This window comes from Hippichthys cyanospilos, chromosome 22 (assembly GCF_059441005.1).
Source record: "Hippichthys cyanospilos isolate Australia breed blue-spotted pipefish chromosome 22, RoL_Hcya_1.0, whole genome shotgun sequence".
In the NCBI taxonomy this organism is placed as follows: Eukaryota; Metazoa; Chordata; class Actinopteri; order Syngnathiformes; family Syngnathidae; genus Hippichthys; species Hippichthys cyanospilos.
Genome location: NC_142390.1, coordinates 4,505,154 through 4,519,632, shown reverse-complemented (window position 1 = coordinate 4,519,632; position 14,479 = coordinate 4,505,154). Strand labels below are relative to the sequence as shown.

At 51.4% G+C, this 14,479-nt stretch overlaps 2 protein-coding genes across 9 annotated transcripts; one reads left to right on the top strand and one right to left on the bottom strand.

The window, feature by feature from the left end:
• Positions 1-682: 682 nt before the first annotated feature.
• On the bottom strand, positions 683-4,666 carry ovch1 (ovochymase 1). 5 transcript variants are annotated; one of them, XM_088406715.1, is made up of 14 exons: positions 3,991-4,666; positions 3,732-3,800; positions 3,601-3,666; positions 3,034-3,217; positions 2,894-2,969; positions 2,479-2,668; positions 2,256-2,395; positions 2,050-2,200; positions 1,942-1,980; positions 1,660-1,882; positions 1,437-1,594; positions 1,268-1,366; positions 1,014-1,150; positions 683-951 (listed from the first exon to the last, which is right to left on the bottom strand). In XM_088406715.1, the coding sequence occupies exons 2-14, from the start codon at positions 3,787-3,789 to the stop codon at positions 793-795; spliced, it is 1,680 nt and encodes a 559-aa protein (XP_088262841.1). In that variant the 5' UTR covers positions 3,790-3,800; positions 3,991-4,666; the 3' UTR covers positions 683-792. The 5 variants fall into 5 exon arrangements, 4 of the variants coding, with proteins under 4 accessions (XP_088262841.1, XP_088262840.1, XP_088262838.1 ...); XM_088406714.1 differs by having other exon boundaries at positions 4,100-4,666; XM_088406712.1 differs by lacking the exon at positions 3,991-4,666 and having other exon boundaries at positions 3,732-3,862.
• On the top strand, positions 3,966-14,123 carry LOC148405546 (UPF0606 protein KIAA1549). Of its 4 annotated transcripts, none has more exons than XM_088406708.1 (20): positions 3,966-4,397; positions 5,563-5,735; positions 5,991-7,133; positions 7,211-7,293; positions 7,573-7,872; positions 8,011-8,197; positions 8,265-8,324; positions 8,409-8,560; positions 8,627-8,804; positions 8,974-9,158; positions 9,229-9,428; positions 9,553-9,680; positions 9,861-10,048; positions 10,215-10,459; positions 10,624-10,759; positions 10,943-11,200; positions 11,271-11,332; positions 11,421-11,551; positions 11,861-12,015; positions 12,094-14,123. In XM_088406708.1, exons 2-20 carry the CDS (start codon positions 5,606-5,608, stop codon positions 12,313-12,315), a joined length of 4,143 nt encoding a protein of 1,380 aa, XP_088262834.1. In that variant the 5' UTR covers positions 3,966-4,397; positions 5,563-5,605; the 3' UTR covers positions 12,316-14,123. The 4 variants fall into 4 exon arrangements, with proteins under 4 accessions (XP_088262834.1, XP_088262836.1, XP_088262835.1 ...); XM_088406710.1 differs by having other exon boundaries at positions 9,223-9,428; positions 9,915-10,048; XM_088406709.1 differs by having other exon boundaries at positions 9,223-9,428; positions 11,421-11,542.
• The last annotated feature ends 356 nt before the right edge of the window (positions 14,124-14,479 follow it).

The following is a 14,479-nucleotide window of genomic DNA, read 5'->3' as shown; positions in this document are numbered from 1 at the left end:
CTCGCGTGCTACTTAAGGATCCTGCTAAACAAACTAAATGGAACAAGGGAGAAAAAAAATGCATTCAAGGGACAGTGTGTAAGATTTTGACCGTTTATCAAAAAGAAAATGGGGGTACTAGTACCCCTGAAGGTACTTGAAGGAACTTCGAGATTTCAAATAGACCAAACTAACATTGCAAAATCCTTTAAAAGTAATTGAATCGTTACAGTAAAATATAAGTAAATGACACAAATTTTGTTGAGTAGGTTATTCAATTTCATTTTTGTAAAAAGACAGATTCTTCCCCCATGCTAGAATGGTTTGACCCAACTTGTCAGGTGCCACCTCTTTTACCCATCAAGTTAATGATTTATTTTTGTGAACACATCTCTATGATCCCAAAATTGAATATTGTGTACAAATATTTATGCATAATTAAGTTAAATGGTTTCTTTTGTCAACCGATTTCCTCTATAACCCCAAAAGAGGGCGCTTTGTTCAATATTTTTCAGTAGACAATTCTTTTTTTCTTTTTCTATTCTTATTTTTTTTGTGGAAAAATAATAGGTACTACTTTTTACAACAGAATTCTTTCTATGATCCAAAAGAGGATTTTTTAGGTTGATTTTTTTTTTTTTTTGTGGACGAATGAAGCTGGAAAGGGTTGAAAGTACAGTATAATAAAATCAGACACGAATGGCATGTTTTATTTTATTTATTTATTTTTACCCCCAAATGATTTGCACTGGTTATGGCAGGGGTGGGCAATTCCGGCCCTTTACACTTTAATGCTTTGAATCTGCATTTCCCTCACACGTCCATCACCTCGCCGATCCACGAGTGGTAATCGGCCACTTTGGAAAAGATGGCGGGCTTATCGGGGTCGCACTGGCGGCTGCCCCAAGTCAGCAATCCAAACAGGAAATAGGTGCCGTGCTTTTGACAGAAGAGTGGCGCTCCAGAGTCACCCTGTGGGCGCACCGACAACCAATGACACGGCATGCGCTTTTGAAATTGGCAGGCGTGCTTACCATGCAGGCGGCGCCCGCCACCGGGTGGGCGCACACGTGGCCGTCGTTCACCAGGTCCCGGCCCCACTCGGCCTGGCACCGGGCGTGCTCCACTAGTGCGACGCGGGCGTGGTGCAAGCGCTTCGAGTTGAGACCTGCTGCGAGCGTCGGGTGTGGCGTCCCCAGTTGGCACGGATTGAAAAATCAACTGATCTTTCTGTGTGGGCGGAGCTTCTTTCGTGGCATTACAAAAGCAAAGTGCGAATGGATGTTACCTGTGGCAGACACGGTCCCCCAGCCGGCGCTGATACAGTTCCAGCCGCTGTCCAGTTCCTCGTCTTCTTCCGGCACGCAAAGCGGCGTTACGCCAGCGCCTGCAAACGAGACTTGTCAGGGTGCAGGTCAGACGTCACGTGACGGCCAAAACCGGGATTGCGGCCCTACCCAGTCTGGCGGGGACGGCCAAGCGGAGCAACGAGAGGTCGTCTTTGGGAGGAAAGCCATCTTCCTGGGGCAAGTCAAAGACCTGGTCCACGGGGATGGTTCGCGCCAAGGACAAGCTGAGGTCGTGACCTCCCAAGACAGCCACATCGTCCCCCGGACTGCACGCAAGCAAAGTGGCGCCACGGAGACAAAGAGCAACCTGCGGGGCCGCAAATGACCTCACCTGACTCTGCAGTGTCGCGCGGCCAGTACCCAGCGGCGGCGGATCAGAACCGCGCTGCAGTAATGGACGCCGTTAGCCTGTAGGCTGACCAGCCAGGGCCACGCCCCCGGACACGCCTCCGTCACATTCTCCGCCCTCGCCCAACCGTCCTCCATAACACGAAGACCGGCTGGGCCCGGGAGGTTACGGCAGGGTTGCTTCTGCAGCTTCCCGCATTGGTACTCTGCGATCACACCGCAGGCTGTTGGTGATCACCACTTGACGCATGTCAAACAAGCGTACCTTCGGCCGGCTTGAGTGCGTAGGCTATGTCCTGGTGAGCTGAAAGGCGGAGCGACGTCCGTTAGTCAAAGTGACGAGGGAGTACGCCTCTTCGGGCGGGGCGCTTACCGATGACGTCTGCGATCCATGCGGCGTGGTCTTGGAGTTTGCTGTAGACGCCGGGTTTCCGCGCCTGACCGCAGCCCACGCCCCAGCTCACCACACCCGCCAGACGATAGCGCCCGCCATCGTAGCAGGCTAGCGGGCCGCCGGAGTCGCCCTGAAGAGCGCACAGCTGTCAATACTTTAGCATGCACGTCGCTCATGCACATCACCTGACATGCGTCCACCCCGCCGCTTTCCTGTCCCGCGCAGAACATGCGTGCCCGTATCCTGCTTTTGTAGTATTTCTTGCAGAGCTCAAGGGGCATCACCGTCACGTTGACCTCTTGAAGTCGGGTCACGCGCGGCCCATCTGCCGGTAGGTGGCAAAGACACCTTATTCCTGACGCACTGCATCATCTTTTTTTTTTTTTTTTTTGTCTGAGCCAAACTCACTCTCTCGCGTGGCGCCCCAGCCAGTGATGGTGCACGTCTCGAATGTGGGCAAGGTGGCCATCCACAGGTGGATAGGGCGCACGTAGTGGTTGAAGGCCAGTGCCTCCTCCAGCTTCAGCAGAGCCACGTCAAATTCTTTTGTGCCCAAGTGATAGCGGTGATGGCTCATTATTGCGGATACGTCCACCACCTGAGACAAGACCGAAGCAATGCTCAACGCAACGCCTGATATTGCTTCTCATTTGGCGCCAAAAAAATATATATATATCCTTGCATACACACACACTGAGTTGCAAATGTTAACCCCACAGAGACTCTCCACGCTTAGCTTTTAATTCATAAATTGTACATACTAACTAAAATTTCAATTTCTAACGCTATAGCTGCGACATTTGACCAGCCCAATGAGAAGCACCTGCTGTCCTTCCTCGTCAGGGTTGTCCAGGTCGTGTTTTCCTGCCAGAACCGTCCAGAATGAGGCTTTGTTGTACCTGTGCAGATACAAACGTGAAAATTGACCATTGTGCCACTGTGTTTAGCTCGTACGGCCGGGACCTTTTGAAGCAGTGCGCCGCAGAGACGACCCAGAGTGGAGAGAGGATGGCACCCCCGCACGCCGAGGTGCCAGCGAAGAGCAGCGACACCTGCCACGGCCACGAGTGCGCCCACGTCTCCTGACCACCAATGATGCGGGTCTTGGCCTCCTGCTCCACCACAAACGAGCGCACGCCTGCCAGTTCTGCAAGGAAGCAAGCACTTCTAAGTTGTACTTGAAAGGACAACAAAACCAATAGCCTCAGAGGTGCCTTGACTTATGAATTGATTGCATTGGAGAGCAATTTTGCTCAAGTACATACAACAAATCTAAATAATAATAGCACAGTCGTTTATAGAGACCCTAAAGAAAACGACCTGCTCTTAATGGAGCGCTTGGAAAAGGCGAAAGTTATACACTGATGTATGAGAGCCTGTAAAGGGCGTGGCTGTCAGCAGTTCCTTGTGAAGATTATCTTCTCATGTGTTATATTCCTGCTCGCCATTTGACTTGAGGGCAAATACAACGACTAGTTATTTGACGTACAAGTCAAGGTACCACTGTGTTAGAAGTGGTTTGGAAGGTACCATAGCTCCCAGAGAAGTTCCCTGAGTGGCGCTGACTTTGGTGCTCATGAGTTGCGTTTCCCTCTTCTGCCAACAAACACAGGACGTGAAGGATCAAACCAGCAACACTTCGCCAACGAACCAATTCTCACCACAAACAACGCTCAGAGCGGCCAGCAGAACCCGGACGAGCAGCAGCGGCGGCATCATCGAGGTCAAACCTGCAGAATGCATGCCTTGCGTCACGGTCACTTAAACGATACCCAAAACCTGGTGCAGCGTAGCCACGCCGAATTTAATTGGCGCTGTGACGTCACAGCCACTGAGGAACGCCACCGGTGTGATGACGGCGAGGCGCCGCGCGGGGGCGTCCAATCGTCCCACATCGTGACGGTTTCGCGGTGAACGCACCTCGCGACTCGCGTCGTGTTCGAGTGCGTTACAAAATTTGTGAGCGTGTGAGTCGCTCGGAACCGGTGCCGACAGCGGAACAAGCGCCACTTTCACCCTTCCCTTCTACCTCCTTTCTTCTCCTCCTCCTCCTCCTCCTCCTCCTTCTCCACGTCGCCGTCCTCCGGTGCAGCAAGCGGGAGAGGAGGATGGCAGGTAGATCCAACGCGGGCTCGGTTCGGCTCGGTTCGGGCCTGATCCTCTTTCAGCAGCGAACGTCGTCGGCGGCGGCCGTTGACGTCACGCCTAATGGACCTTGATCGGAACGGAACCAGAGCGGAGGAAGAGCAGTCGGTATCGCCAGCATGATGGAAGAAATGTGGGCCGTCAGGAGGCAAGATTCGACGTGAGACAGGCCGCCGGCACCGGTACGTCCAGGTCGACGTGTTCACACAGGCGTATACGCCAGTGCACCTTGCACTCACGGATTGATTGACCGATTGAAAGAATGAATTGGAGCTGCAGACGTGACACTGTTGGCATTACGAAATTAAGCCCGGTTTTTCATCAGCACCGCAGCTCCACGAGAGCTCTAGCTAGGCCCATAGAATCATTTGCCCTCCTTGGCAAATAACTTATGTGAATCGGGGCAAATAATTGCAGCAATTAGACAAAAAGCAACTTGTTGCCATTTTCCCGTTGGCCTTTGAAACGAAAGCACACGTGACGTGACGTGACGTAGGACTGAGACATTTGAAAGTCCTACTGCATATTCAAGTACACTTCAGTTTTATTAAAATGCTGACTTCCCCGTTTGATTATCATCTTAAAATCCTATTTTACTTATATAATACGTTCGAGTTAGCTGTTGTTTGTGTGTTTTTGTCCTATGTGTAAACGCATCGCTAATGTTCAGACTGCAATTTGGTGCTCGATCTGCTGTTAAGCTTGAAATGATCGATTAATTGGCAAATGATTTCTTGACGTCAAAACAATGTGACTTCATTGCAAGTAATCATAGAGGCCTAAAGTATCACTATATTCGCTGATGTGATTTTAAGTTTAGGTTTAACCCCTCCATTGCCATTGACAGCTATAGATGTTAAAGGAACAGTGTGTAAGATTTTGACCGTTGCCATTAAAAAGGAGTACATTAAATGATTGTAAATTTCAAAAACGTGCAAATGAATTTGTTCTTAATGATATTTTAAATATAATAATTGGTCTAGCTATCATTTAATTCTATTACATGGGCACTTCTCCGGAGGTGGCCATGTTTGCTATTGCTACGGACAATGATAAATACCGCACCTGCAGCACCTCCTGCTGGCCTTAATGAAAAACTGTCTAAATCTTACACACTATCCCTTTAAAGATCCATATTTACTGCGCTGGGAATGAATGAATTAATATTGCATCTACTTGCTATTTTGAGGGTTACAATTTAGATTTTTTTTATTTCCAGATACAGACATGCCAGGCCTTCCCAGTGCTCAACATAACCTCATCTTCTCATGTTCTTGAAACCGGCTGTGGTGGCGAACGTGTTGCAAGACAGGGTGGCTAGCGATTTATTTATTTTTTGTGCTTCAGGTCCCTTTGAGTCCATCGTGGTGGTCGGGACCAGGCTCCAAGCATGGACCCGGTTATCTTAGTGGCTCCCAAAACCAGGATGGAACCCCGAACCTCTGAGTGGAGCCTCACTGTTCTCTGGCTGCTTGCCGTGATGCTGGTTCCGATGGCGAGGAGCACATCATCCGTTGAAGGTACATGCCACGGCTCGTCCACGTAGTTGCTTGATCAACACTGACTTTCATGAGAAAGACAATGAGCTTGCGTTATTACAGGCGGTCAAACCAAAAAGTTTTGCCTAACAGGTATATCACAGTAAAACAAATTGAAGCTAACAATAAATGGAAATTGGGTCCACTATGTTCATCTGCGATGGACACGTGGCCGCCGTATTTGGATGACAGTACCTGGGATGACCTCCTTGCTAACAGGACGCGTTCTTGTCTCAGGTGGGCCAGACTGGAACAGAAGCACAGGGTCTTCATTCCCTTCTTCTACTTGGTCACGCCCCCTTCCGCTCAGACCTCCCGCAGGCCGCACAGAGTCTGATTACAGTGGCAAACCTAGCAGTCTAACGGAGGATTCTGGCGCTCAGGGGATCCACCTGCTCCTCAAACCGCCAGATCTGCTGTCCCCAAGCCTGACTCCGCCACTCGCCCCCCACAGCCGGCCCAGCCCTGCACCCCCGTCACCATGGGAGCAGAGCAACTCACTGGAGGAGGCCTGGGCTTCAGGGGACTATCTGGAAACGCTGTCATTCGTGCTTCCTGACAGTGAGGACCTGGCCCTGGCCACGCCTCTTCCCAGCCACGCCTACGATGATGACGACGGTCCTAGCGAATGGGCGCTCTCGTATGATGGCGCCCTACTGCGGCGTCCCACTCCGCCGCTCGACTCGAGCCTACTCTTTTCACCCACGTCCGCTGCCCGCGATGAACCCCCGCACACCCGCCTCGCTCGCCCGGATGTCTTCCCAACCTGGGACGACGACTATGACCCCGAGGACTTGGCGCCGCTGCAGCCCACGGAGCTTCTGCTGCCCGACATGAACAGTTTGGAATACTACACCAACCTTTTGGCCAAAGAGCGGGTGAAGGAGCGAGAGGGCCACGAAGGGCACGGGCTTCGCACCCCACAACCGTTTACCCCCCCCACATCAGTCAGCAGCCAAAGCCCAGTTGGACAGAGTGAGCCATCTCCAAGTTCTTCTCCCACCCCAGGGAGGAAGCCTGCGCATCCGCTGGTGGTCTCCACCCCTGGGCCGTCCTCAACTGGCGAGTCAGAGCCGCCGACAAGTGGCTCTACTCCAGAAGTGAAAGACGTCTTTGGGCCAAGCAAAGTGCCTCCAAGTGCCAACACCACTGGACAGGCGCTTGCGACTCCCCCGGCAGGACCCCCCAGCCGCCCCGCGAAAGCCGCAGAGGTCACCGACCGGCCAGTGAAGACGACCTCTAAAAGCTCCAGCACCCAGAGGACGGCTATCAGCTTGACCCGAGCTCCCCCGCTGACCACACCAAGGGCAGCCCAGACCACTCCCACCAAGCAGTACCTGTGTAATGTCACCAAGCCAGAGCTGTACCTGGTCAGAGTAGGTATGCTTGGGGAGGGTCATGTGACCTCTGTGACGGTCCGGCTGAGTAAGGAAACCTCTGATGTGCGCTGTCTCCAGGTGGCTCCAGGGGCTCGGTGGCTGGCTTCAGTCAAGTCCGGGAGCTTTTGAGGAGGGAGTTCAACCGCACCGTGGAGCTTCAGGTACGCCAATCCGCAACTAAACTTTGTGTGTGGTGTGTGAGGCGCTGTTCAAATTACTGTCATCTTGGAATGACACCAATGGGAAGAATATTGACGCTACTTCTTGGTAGGCCTCTGAGTAAACACTTCCAAGTACAAGCAAGAAAAGTAAGTGCAGTGTGAAAAGGCCTTTCATCATGAGTTGATCACGTCTTGCAAGAATGTCCAGAATTCCATTTGCGGCAAAACCTCTGGTCTCTGCTGGCATCAGACCATTGACAGATGTCTGTTCTTTGCCAGTTCTTGAGAACGCCGTCGAGTTTCGCTTTCCGCGTGGTATCCGGACCGTGGATCTACACTGCCATCTCTGTCATCAACGCCCTGCGCCAAGCGCCGCGTCACTCGGGCACGCTTCCGGCCGTGTCAGCCCTTTACTCCGTGCCGGACGTCAGATACCAGGTTCACACGGTGTTGCTCTTCGTTCCCGCCCACGTGGACATCCGAATTTGCAACTTCAGCCAGCGCGTAGAGAGCGGCCTGGTGACAGCGTATGGCGAAACTCGCCGTCGCTCATTGGAGTCGGGTACTGCCAGCGTACAGGTGAGTCTTGCAAAAGACCCGAGACTCTAAAAAAGGCAACGATGCATTCTATTTGATAGAAACTAATCGAAATAATTATATGGATGATGATCGATTCCCTGATATTAACAATTTTCATCTCACGCCTTTTCCGTTCAGCTGCTGAACATCACGCTGGGTGCAGTGAGGCCGGCGGGTGAGAAGAAGCTTCCCGTAGACATCGTGTTCGCCGTGCGGGATGCGCAAGGCTACCTGCTGGGCTTCGAGGTCAGCCGGCACCTGAGGACGCTCAGCCTGGTGGAGTTCAGCTTCTACGTGGGCTTTCCCGCTCTGCAAATTGCCGAACGTATGCCGCAGCGTTGCACAGGGGTGTTTGCCAGACGATCCAAAGGCTGATTGTTGATCTCTTTCAGCATTTCATTATCCCGAGCTCAACACCTCCCATCACCTGAAGTCCACGTGGGTCCGAACAGGTGAGAACGCCTTTCTTTCTTTGCGCCCGCCACCGGAACACATTCCAGTCGCTTGGCTGATGGGGCACCTCGGGACGCTTTCAGTCTTGCTGGGCGTTCCCAATCAGATCTTTTCCCAGCGAAGTTTTCAAGCTCGGGTAGAGCGGCGCTTGGCACTGCTGCTGGAGGAAGGACTGGGAGCATCTGGTCGGAGGCGGTGGAAGAGAGCCACTGCAGTGGCCAACGGCACTTTGCAGGTAAATGGTCCCGGGCTACTCTTGCGCCAAAGAACTCGCAAACCGTGGTCTCCTTTCTCCTGGCAGGTCGTGCGGGTGACCAGGTTGTCCGGCCCCGAGCGCCCGCTGGAGGTTTTATATTTTGTCGAGGGTCCGGGAGGCGCGCGGATGCCGGCGGACGAGACCGCGGAAACCCTCAACAGATTGGACCTCCAGAGAGCCGCCATCGTTCTGGGACACAAAGTCCAGCGACCACTGGCCCAACGTGAGTCCCGCTCGGGAGAAGCCAGGGCTGCCTTGGTCCCGGGGCAGGAAACCGCAAGGAAAAAAAAAAACGAGTCAACAAAAGCTCCTTTATTTCACAGCTGTGCTGCCGGTTCTCCCTGAACCACAAATGTGCCCTTGCCCCTCACTCGTTCCTCTCTTGTCCCCAGCGGTGGAGACTGTGTCCATGCCGCCATCTGAGACCCAAAGCAGTAGCATTTGGCTGATTGTTGGAGTGATTGTGCCTGTCTTGCTGGCCCTTTTCATCATCGTGCTGCTCTACTGGAAGCTGTGCGCCTCTGAGAAGTTGGAGTTTCAGCCGGATGCCATCAACACCATCCAGCAAAGACAGAAGGTAAAAAGTCAATACTGGTCTTCTGGTCTACTGCAGTGCCTTGGCGACATGCCTGATCTCTCAGCTTCAGACTTCCAGCGTGAAAGGCTTCGACTTCGCCAAGCTTCACCTGGGCCAGCACAGCAAAGATGACATCATGGTGATCCAGGAAGCGGGCGCGCTGCCAGCACCCACGAAAGAGGCCGTGCCCTCTGATGGTGGAGACCTCAATACCCCCAAATCCAAAGGCTCAGCCAGCAAAACTGGACGAAACGCCCGACGGCGTGGCAGGTCAGTACTCACTGAAATCTGCCATTGCCTTCGGAACTGTGTGATTCCGAAGTAGCATTTTACGTGACTTGTTTCAGAAAAAGCCTTCATCCTGTCTGCCTCTTGAAATGGTGTGTCTCCATAGGACCAGCCAATCGGATGCCGACTCGTTAGGCAGCGACCAATCAAGCGGGAGGGAGTCAGCAGAGGAGAGTACTCGACCCGCAGCCACACCTATTGAGGCCAAGCAACAGAGGAAGACGCACAAAAATGGTCTGAGGCGCATGTTGTTGTCAAAGATGCTTTATTTCATCATCCTCCTTTTCAAATCATCCAAAATTAATCCAAACAAAAGTGATTTCATACCCTAATGCTAAAGTCCTTGCATGTTTTTTCTTTGTTTTTCCCCTGTACTTTACGCTCGGCCCTCTTTCGACCCGTGACTTCTTGTAGCTCCGGCGCTCGGAGATGAGCTCATGTCCTCGTCTTCCATCTTTGACCACGTAGACCGTCTTTCCCGCGGGTCGTCGGACGGCATGCGGCGGGCGGCCGGAAAAGTTCAGCTCATCGCCATGCAGCCACGGCCCAGTGCGGCGCCAGCACAGCCTAGCCCATCCCTCTCGCAGAAAGTCAGCACTGAGGTGAGACTTGTCTTCGAGTCGACAATAGCTGGTAACTCCATTGGTGGAATATTGATCTCAAACCAAATTTTGATGATAAACATAGTCAAGAAGGTCACATCAAAGGACAAGGAGACAGATGACACTGCAAGAGCGAGGGAGATTTAATTCCCACGCTCTCTGCCAGGTGGCCCTGCGACATAAATCCGAGATGGAGCAGCATAGGAACAAACTCCGGCAACGTGCCAAGAGACGGGGACAGTGCGAGTTCCCGTCCATGGACGATATCATGGACGCCTTCGGAGATGGACCGGTCCAGACAGAAGCGGCTCAGCGTCTGTACGGTTCGGCTCATGACCACATGGACTACGCGGATTATGTCCTGCAGGCTGACACGCCGTCCCCCCCGACGCCCAGCGCCGAGCGCCGAAGGTAGTGCCCGTGTCTCATGTCCGTTTCTCAGGTCTCAATAAGACCACGTTCGACACGCGAGTTCAATACGACCCAACTGAAGACTTTATTCTTGAAAATTATCTTTAGGAGTCAATTTTCACCTCCATCAATGTGACTCAATGTAGTGTACTTTGTTCATCCAGAGCGAGGCGCTCACCCAAGGGGCATCGGGCTCCAGTGGGACCTGGAAGTCTTCCAGACACGGACCAAGACCGCCTGCTTGTAGACCAGGGCGCCACCTACAGGAAGTACCCAGGTCTCAACAATGTGGCCTACATGGTGAGAGGGAAACTGGATAGGTAGCCTCTATTTTGCAAGAATCATCCAAAATTACAAAGTGGTCAACAAAAACACCCCACCCAGTTGTTTACAGTCTTGGGTCCATGCTGATACACCCCCCCCCCCCCCCCCCCCCAAAAAAAAAAAAAAAAAAGATTTCTGTATTGTCTGTCTTCTCGTCAGTCGGATCCGGACCTGCCTCCAGATCCCAGGAGTCCGTCCCCCACTGATGAGGTGTTCGACTCTGCCCCAGCCCCGCCCCCATACATGCCGCCGCAGCCTTCCATTGAGGAGGCCCGGCAGCAGATGCACTCTCTCCTGGACGACGCCTTTGCCCTGGTGTCGCCATCCTCACAAGGCCTGAGTCCGGCCCTGCCTGGACCCCTGGGGCGACAGTGGGGGTCATACCCAGCGGGTCCCTCCCACAGCCCCCTCTCTGCCGTGAGTTGGCCGGCCTGTGGCTTGCGCTCGTCATTTTCAATCTCATTCTACATCCTTTTTTTTGCCACAGAGATACGCTGAGCTGGGAGTCTCTCCGACCTCTGGCCTCTGCGCTCAAGGTCATCTGCAGAGGTGGCCTCTATTCCCACATCCCTTTGTGCCCCTGTCCTCCTGTCCCTGTCCAGCTTCTGACCAGAATCTTTTTTGCTTCTTCTCACAGAGAGAACGTGGGAGGCTTGGTTTCCAGTGGCGATCAGCTGCAGGATTCCTTGTACTCCAATAGGGGGCAGTACAAACAGCTGCCCTCCTCCTCCAGACCCAGACCTGTAGGAGGAAGCACAGGTACCGCATGTGAGCAGACATGACTTGACAGTGAACCTTTGCACCAGTGAGATCGCTACACCTGTTTTAAGGGGGTTGAAGCACGAATTTAGAGAAAAAAACCTAGAATGACAAGTCATTTTTTGTACGCACCGCTGCAGCCTCGCAAACAAATTTTGACCCCATAACATTTGTCTCATGCATTCTTAACAGTCAGTGGTGAAAAATCATCTGCTTTTAGGGTGTGTTCGCCAGAAACCTATGCGAGTCAGGCAAGACGGCAATGGGCAGTGAACAAATGGTGACGTTTTTTAAAAGCTGCATTTGTGTGTTGCACAGGCGTGCAGCTCCAACACCTGACCCAGGTGGGTTTGTCCAGCCGTATCGCGGCATACCCAGGTGTGGGTCGCAGCGCCTCGGGACCCACTGGCTCCTGCTGGAACGAGCGACATTCGGACCAGGACCTGTCCAGACCTGTGGCGAGCAGGGAGAGCGTGAGTGTGGTGGTTGTCACGTTTGCCCCTTCTCAACTTTGCAGTGGTAAGTTTCTTTCTTCTCCGCGATCACCGCAGGTGCTGTCCTTCCCAGAGTTCTCGTCCTCGCCGGTTTTCCAATTGGCCCGATCTTCGCTTCGGGACCCCCCGGCGCCGCCCCTCCTCCTCACATCCCCGACGCCCGAGTACCTCCCCGAGGACGCTTCGCCCTCCGCGCACAGCTCGGCTTCCTTGATCAAGGCCATTCGAGAAGAACTTCGCCGGCTGGCACAGAAACAGGCCGTGACTAGCTACCCCTAGAACCCTTCTCTACTTGACTGCTTTATCAGGACTGACTGCTCCAATCCAAAACCGGTGAAGCCCCAAAACCGTCGATGTGATCTCCGGATATTTACAGGGTTTCATGCGTCCAACCACCCGTCCATCTTCAGTGTCCATTTGGACTGCGCAACCTTTGAAATGTTTCCTGAATGTTTCATCTTTTCAAGGGGCAAAGCGCTACAAAACATATGAAGATTTCTTCATTCTCAAAATCTTCAGTCTTCCCACAAATGTTTCCCTCCCTTTAGGCCATTGAGTGTGGACATTAACGCCCCGCCCTGCAAACATGAAAATGAATGGATAGATCAGAGCGTGGGGGACAGGAGGACAGGATTGTGATGCACATCTCTACCTTCTGTGGTGCTAAGTGTCAATCCGCCGTCATCAGTCACACATTTGCCTTCTGTGCTCCCGTCAACCAGGGAGACCACATGTCCGTCTTAAAACCGTCAGTGAGGCCTTTGGACTGGAGGTGCTTTCCAGTCCAGAACACTCTTTAGATATTCTTATGTGTCAAGAAATCGCGATGAGCACAATATTCATGAAGGGATTGCTTATCATAATAGCTTGTAATTATATATTCCATGTATCAGAGACGGGCTCGAGTCTTCAGAAAGTCAAGTAATTAAGCTGCAGTTTGTAACTTTAAAAAGTAATTTAAAAAAAAATCTGAGATGATGCCTCAATGCTGATGAAGCTTGTCAGCTCCTCTAACATCTTTCACTATTGAATTTTTATCAGTGTTCTTTGACATTTTTTTGGTCTAAATTCATTGGATGTGGGCTGGGCGTAGCTTCAGCGATGGCTCACTTGCTGCGGTGCACAATTCCAGCCTATGGTGTGACAGGAGCTATAAACAGTGACTTGAATGCGGTCTGACCTGCAGTATCTGGCGCACATAAAAAGAGAAAACCAAACAATACAACATGTATATTGGCCAATTTGTCTTATGTGTTAACGAATATAAATCATCTCATAATGTCTTAAGTCAAACATCTTGAACTTGTGTTTTTTTTTTTTTGTCTAGTCAAAAATGTTGAAAGCTGTTGACTTCTGTCATCTAGAATTCGAGTGGGGATGACTCAAGGGCCCGTCTTTGATATATGGAGAGCTCAATGTTTTAGTCGATGTGTTTATGTTGGAAAAAAAGAGACGAGCGGGCTACTGTTGTAAAGTGGTGCTTGTGCTATAGAGTTTGGCTGCCGTATGTATGTTAGCTGCACGCCGCTGTATTGAAAAGAACTTTACGCTAATTGCTCGCTTTCATGTCATGGTGGGCGGCTTGGTTCTGCTGAGTAAACCAGTTCGGACCAGACACCAAAATGTGTGATAATATCCCAAATGTAGACCAAGGAAAACACGCTATCGGGTGTGTGACCCAGAGGTCGCGTGGTGGCAATCGTGACTGGCTCACCTCTGCTGATTGTCACTTTGATGTTGTGATGACTCGTCGCCAATGGATGTCTGTCTTTGCAATGTTTAAGCATGTCCTCTTGTTTGAGGCTTTCAGCCTGTTAGCATGCCGTTATTGTTAGCATGTTGCTAAAAGCGCTCGATAGAAATTCATGTCAGACATTTATTTGCTTCCAGAGTGTATTTTTAATGGCAAAGAGAAAAAGTTAGTATACGTTTGATGTTGAAGAGAAAACTAAATATATCTATATACAAAGTATTTAAGACCTGCCCCCAAGATGCTCTCTGATTGAACTGTGCAGCTGTCACTCAAGTGGTGGGGTGTGGCCACACAATCACATGGTGCTACTACTGATTAAACTGTTGAGGTTCCATGACAGTTGTTTTATTTTAATGTACAACCTCATTAAACATTTGCAGGGCCTGAAGATGGTCTGCACATCCCAAATTTTACTTGAACCAGCATCCCCCTTGTTTTTAAACATTTAATGTGCAGTGTTTTCTAGTTTACAAAACATTATGGCAAAAAGGTCTTGAAAAATCTTGTAATTTTCGTTTTTTCTATAGTTGTATTAATGGAATTGCAGCCCTGCAGATGTGGTGTAAACCTCCTCCATCCATCCATCCATCCATCCATTTTCAGGAGCCGTTTATCCTCACAAGGGTCGCAAGCTTGCTGGGTAAACTCGTTTGAATGTATGCTATCTCTAAAAGCATAGTTCTTCTTCAT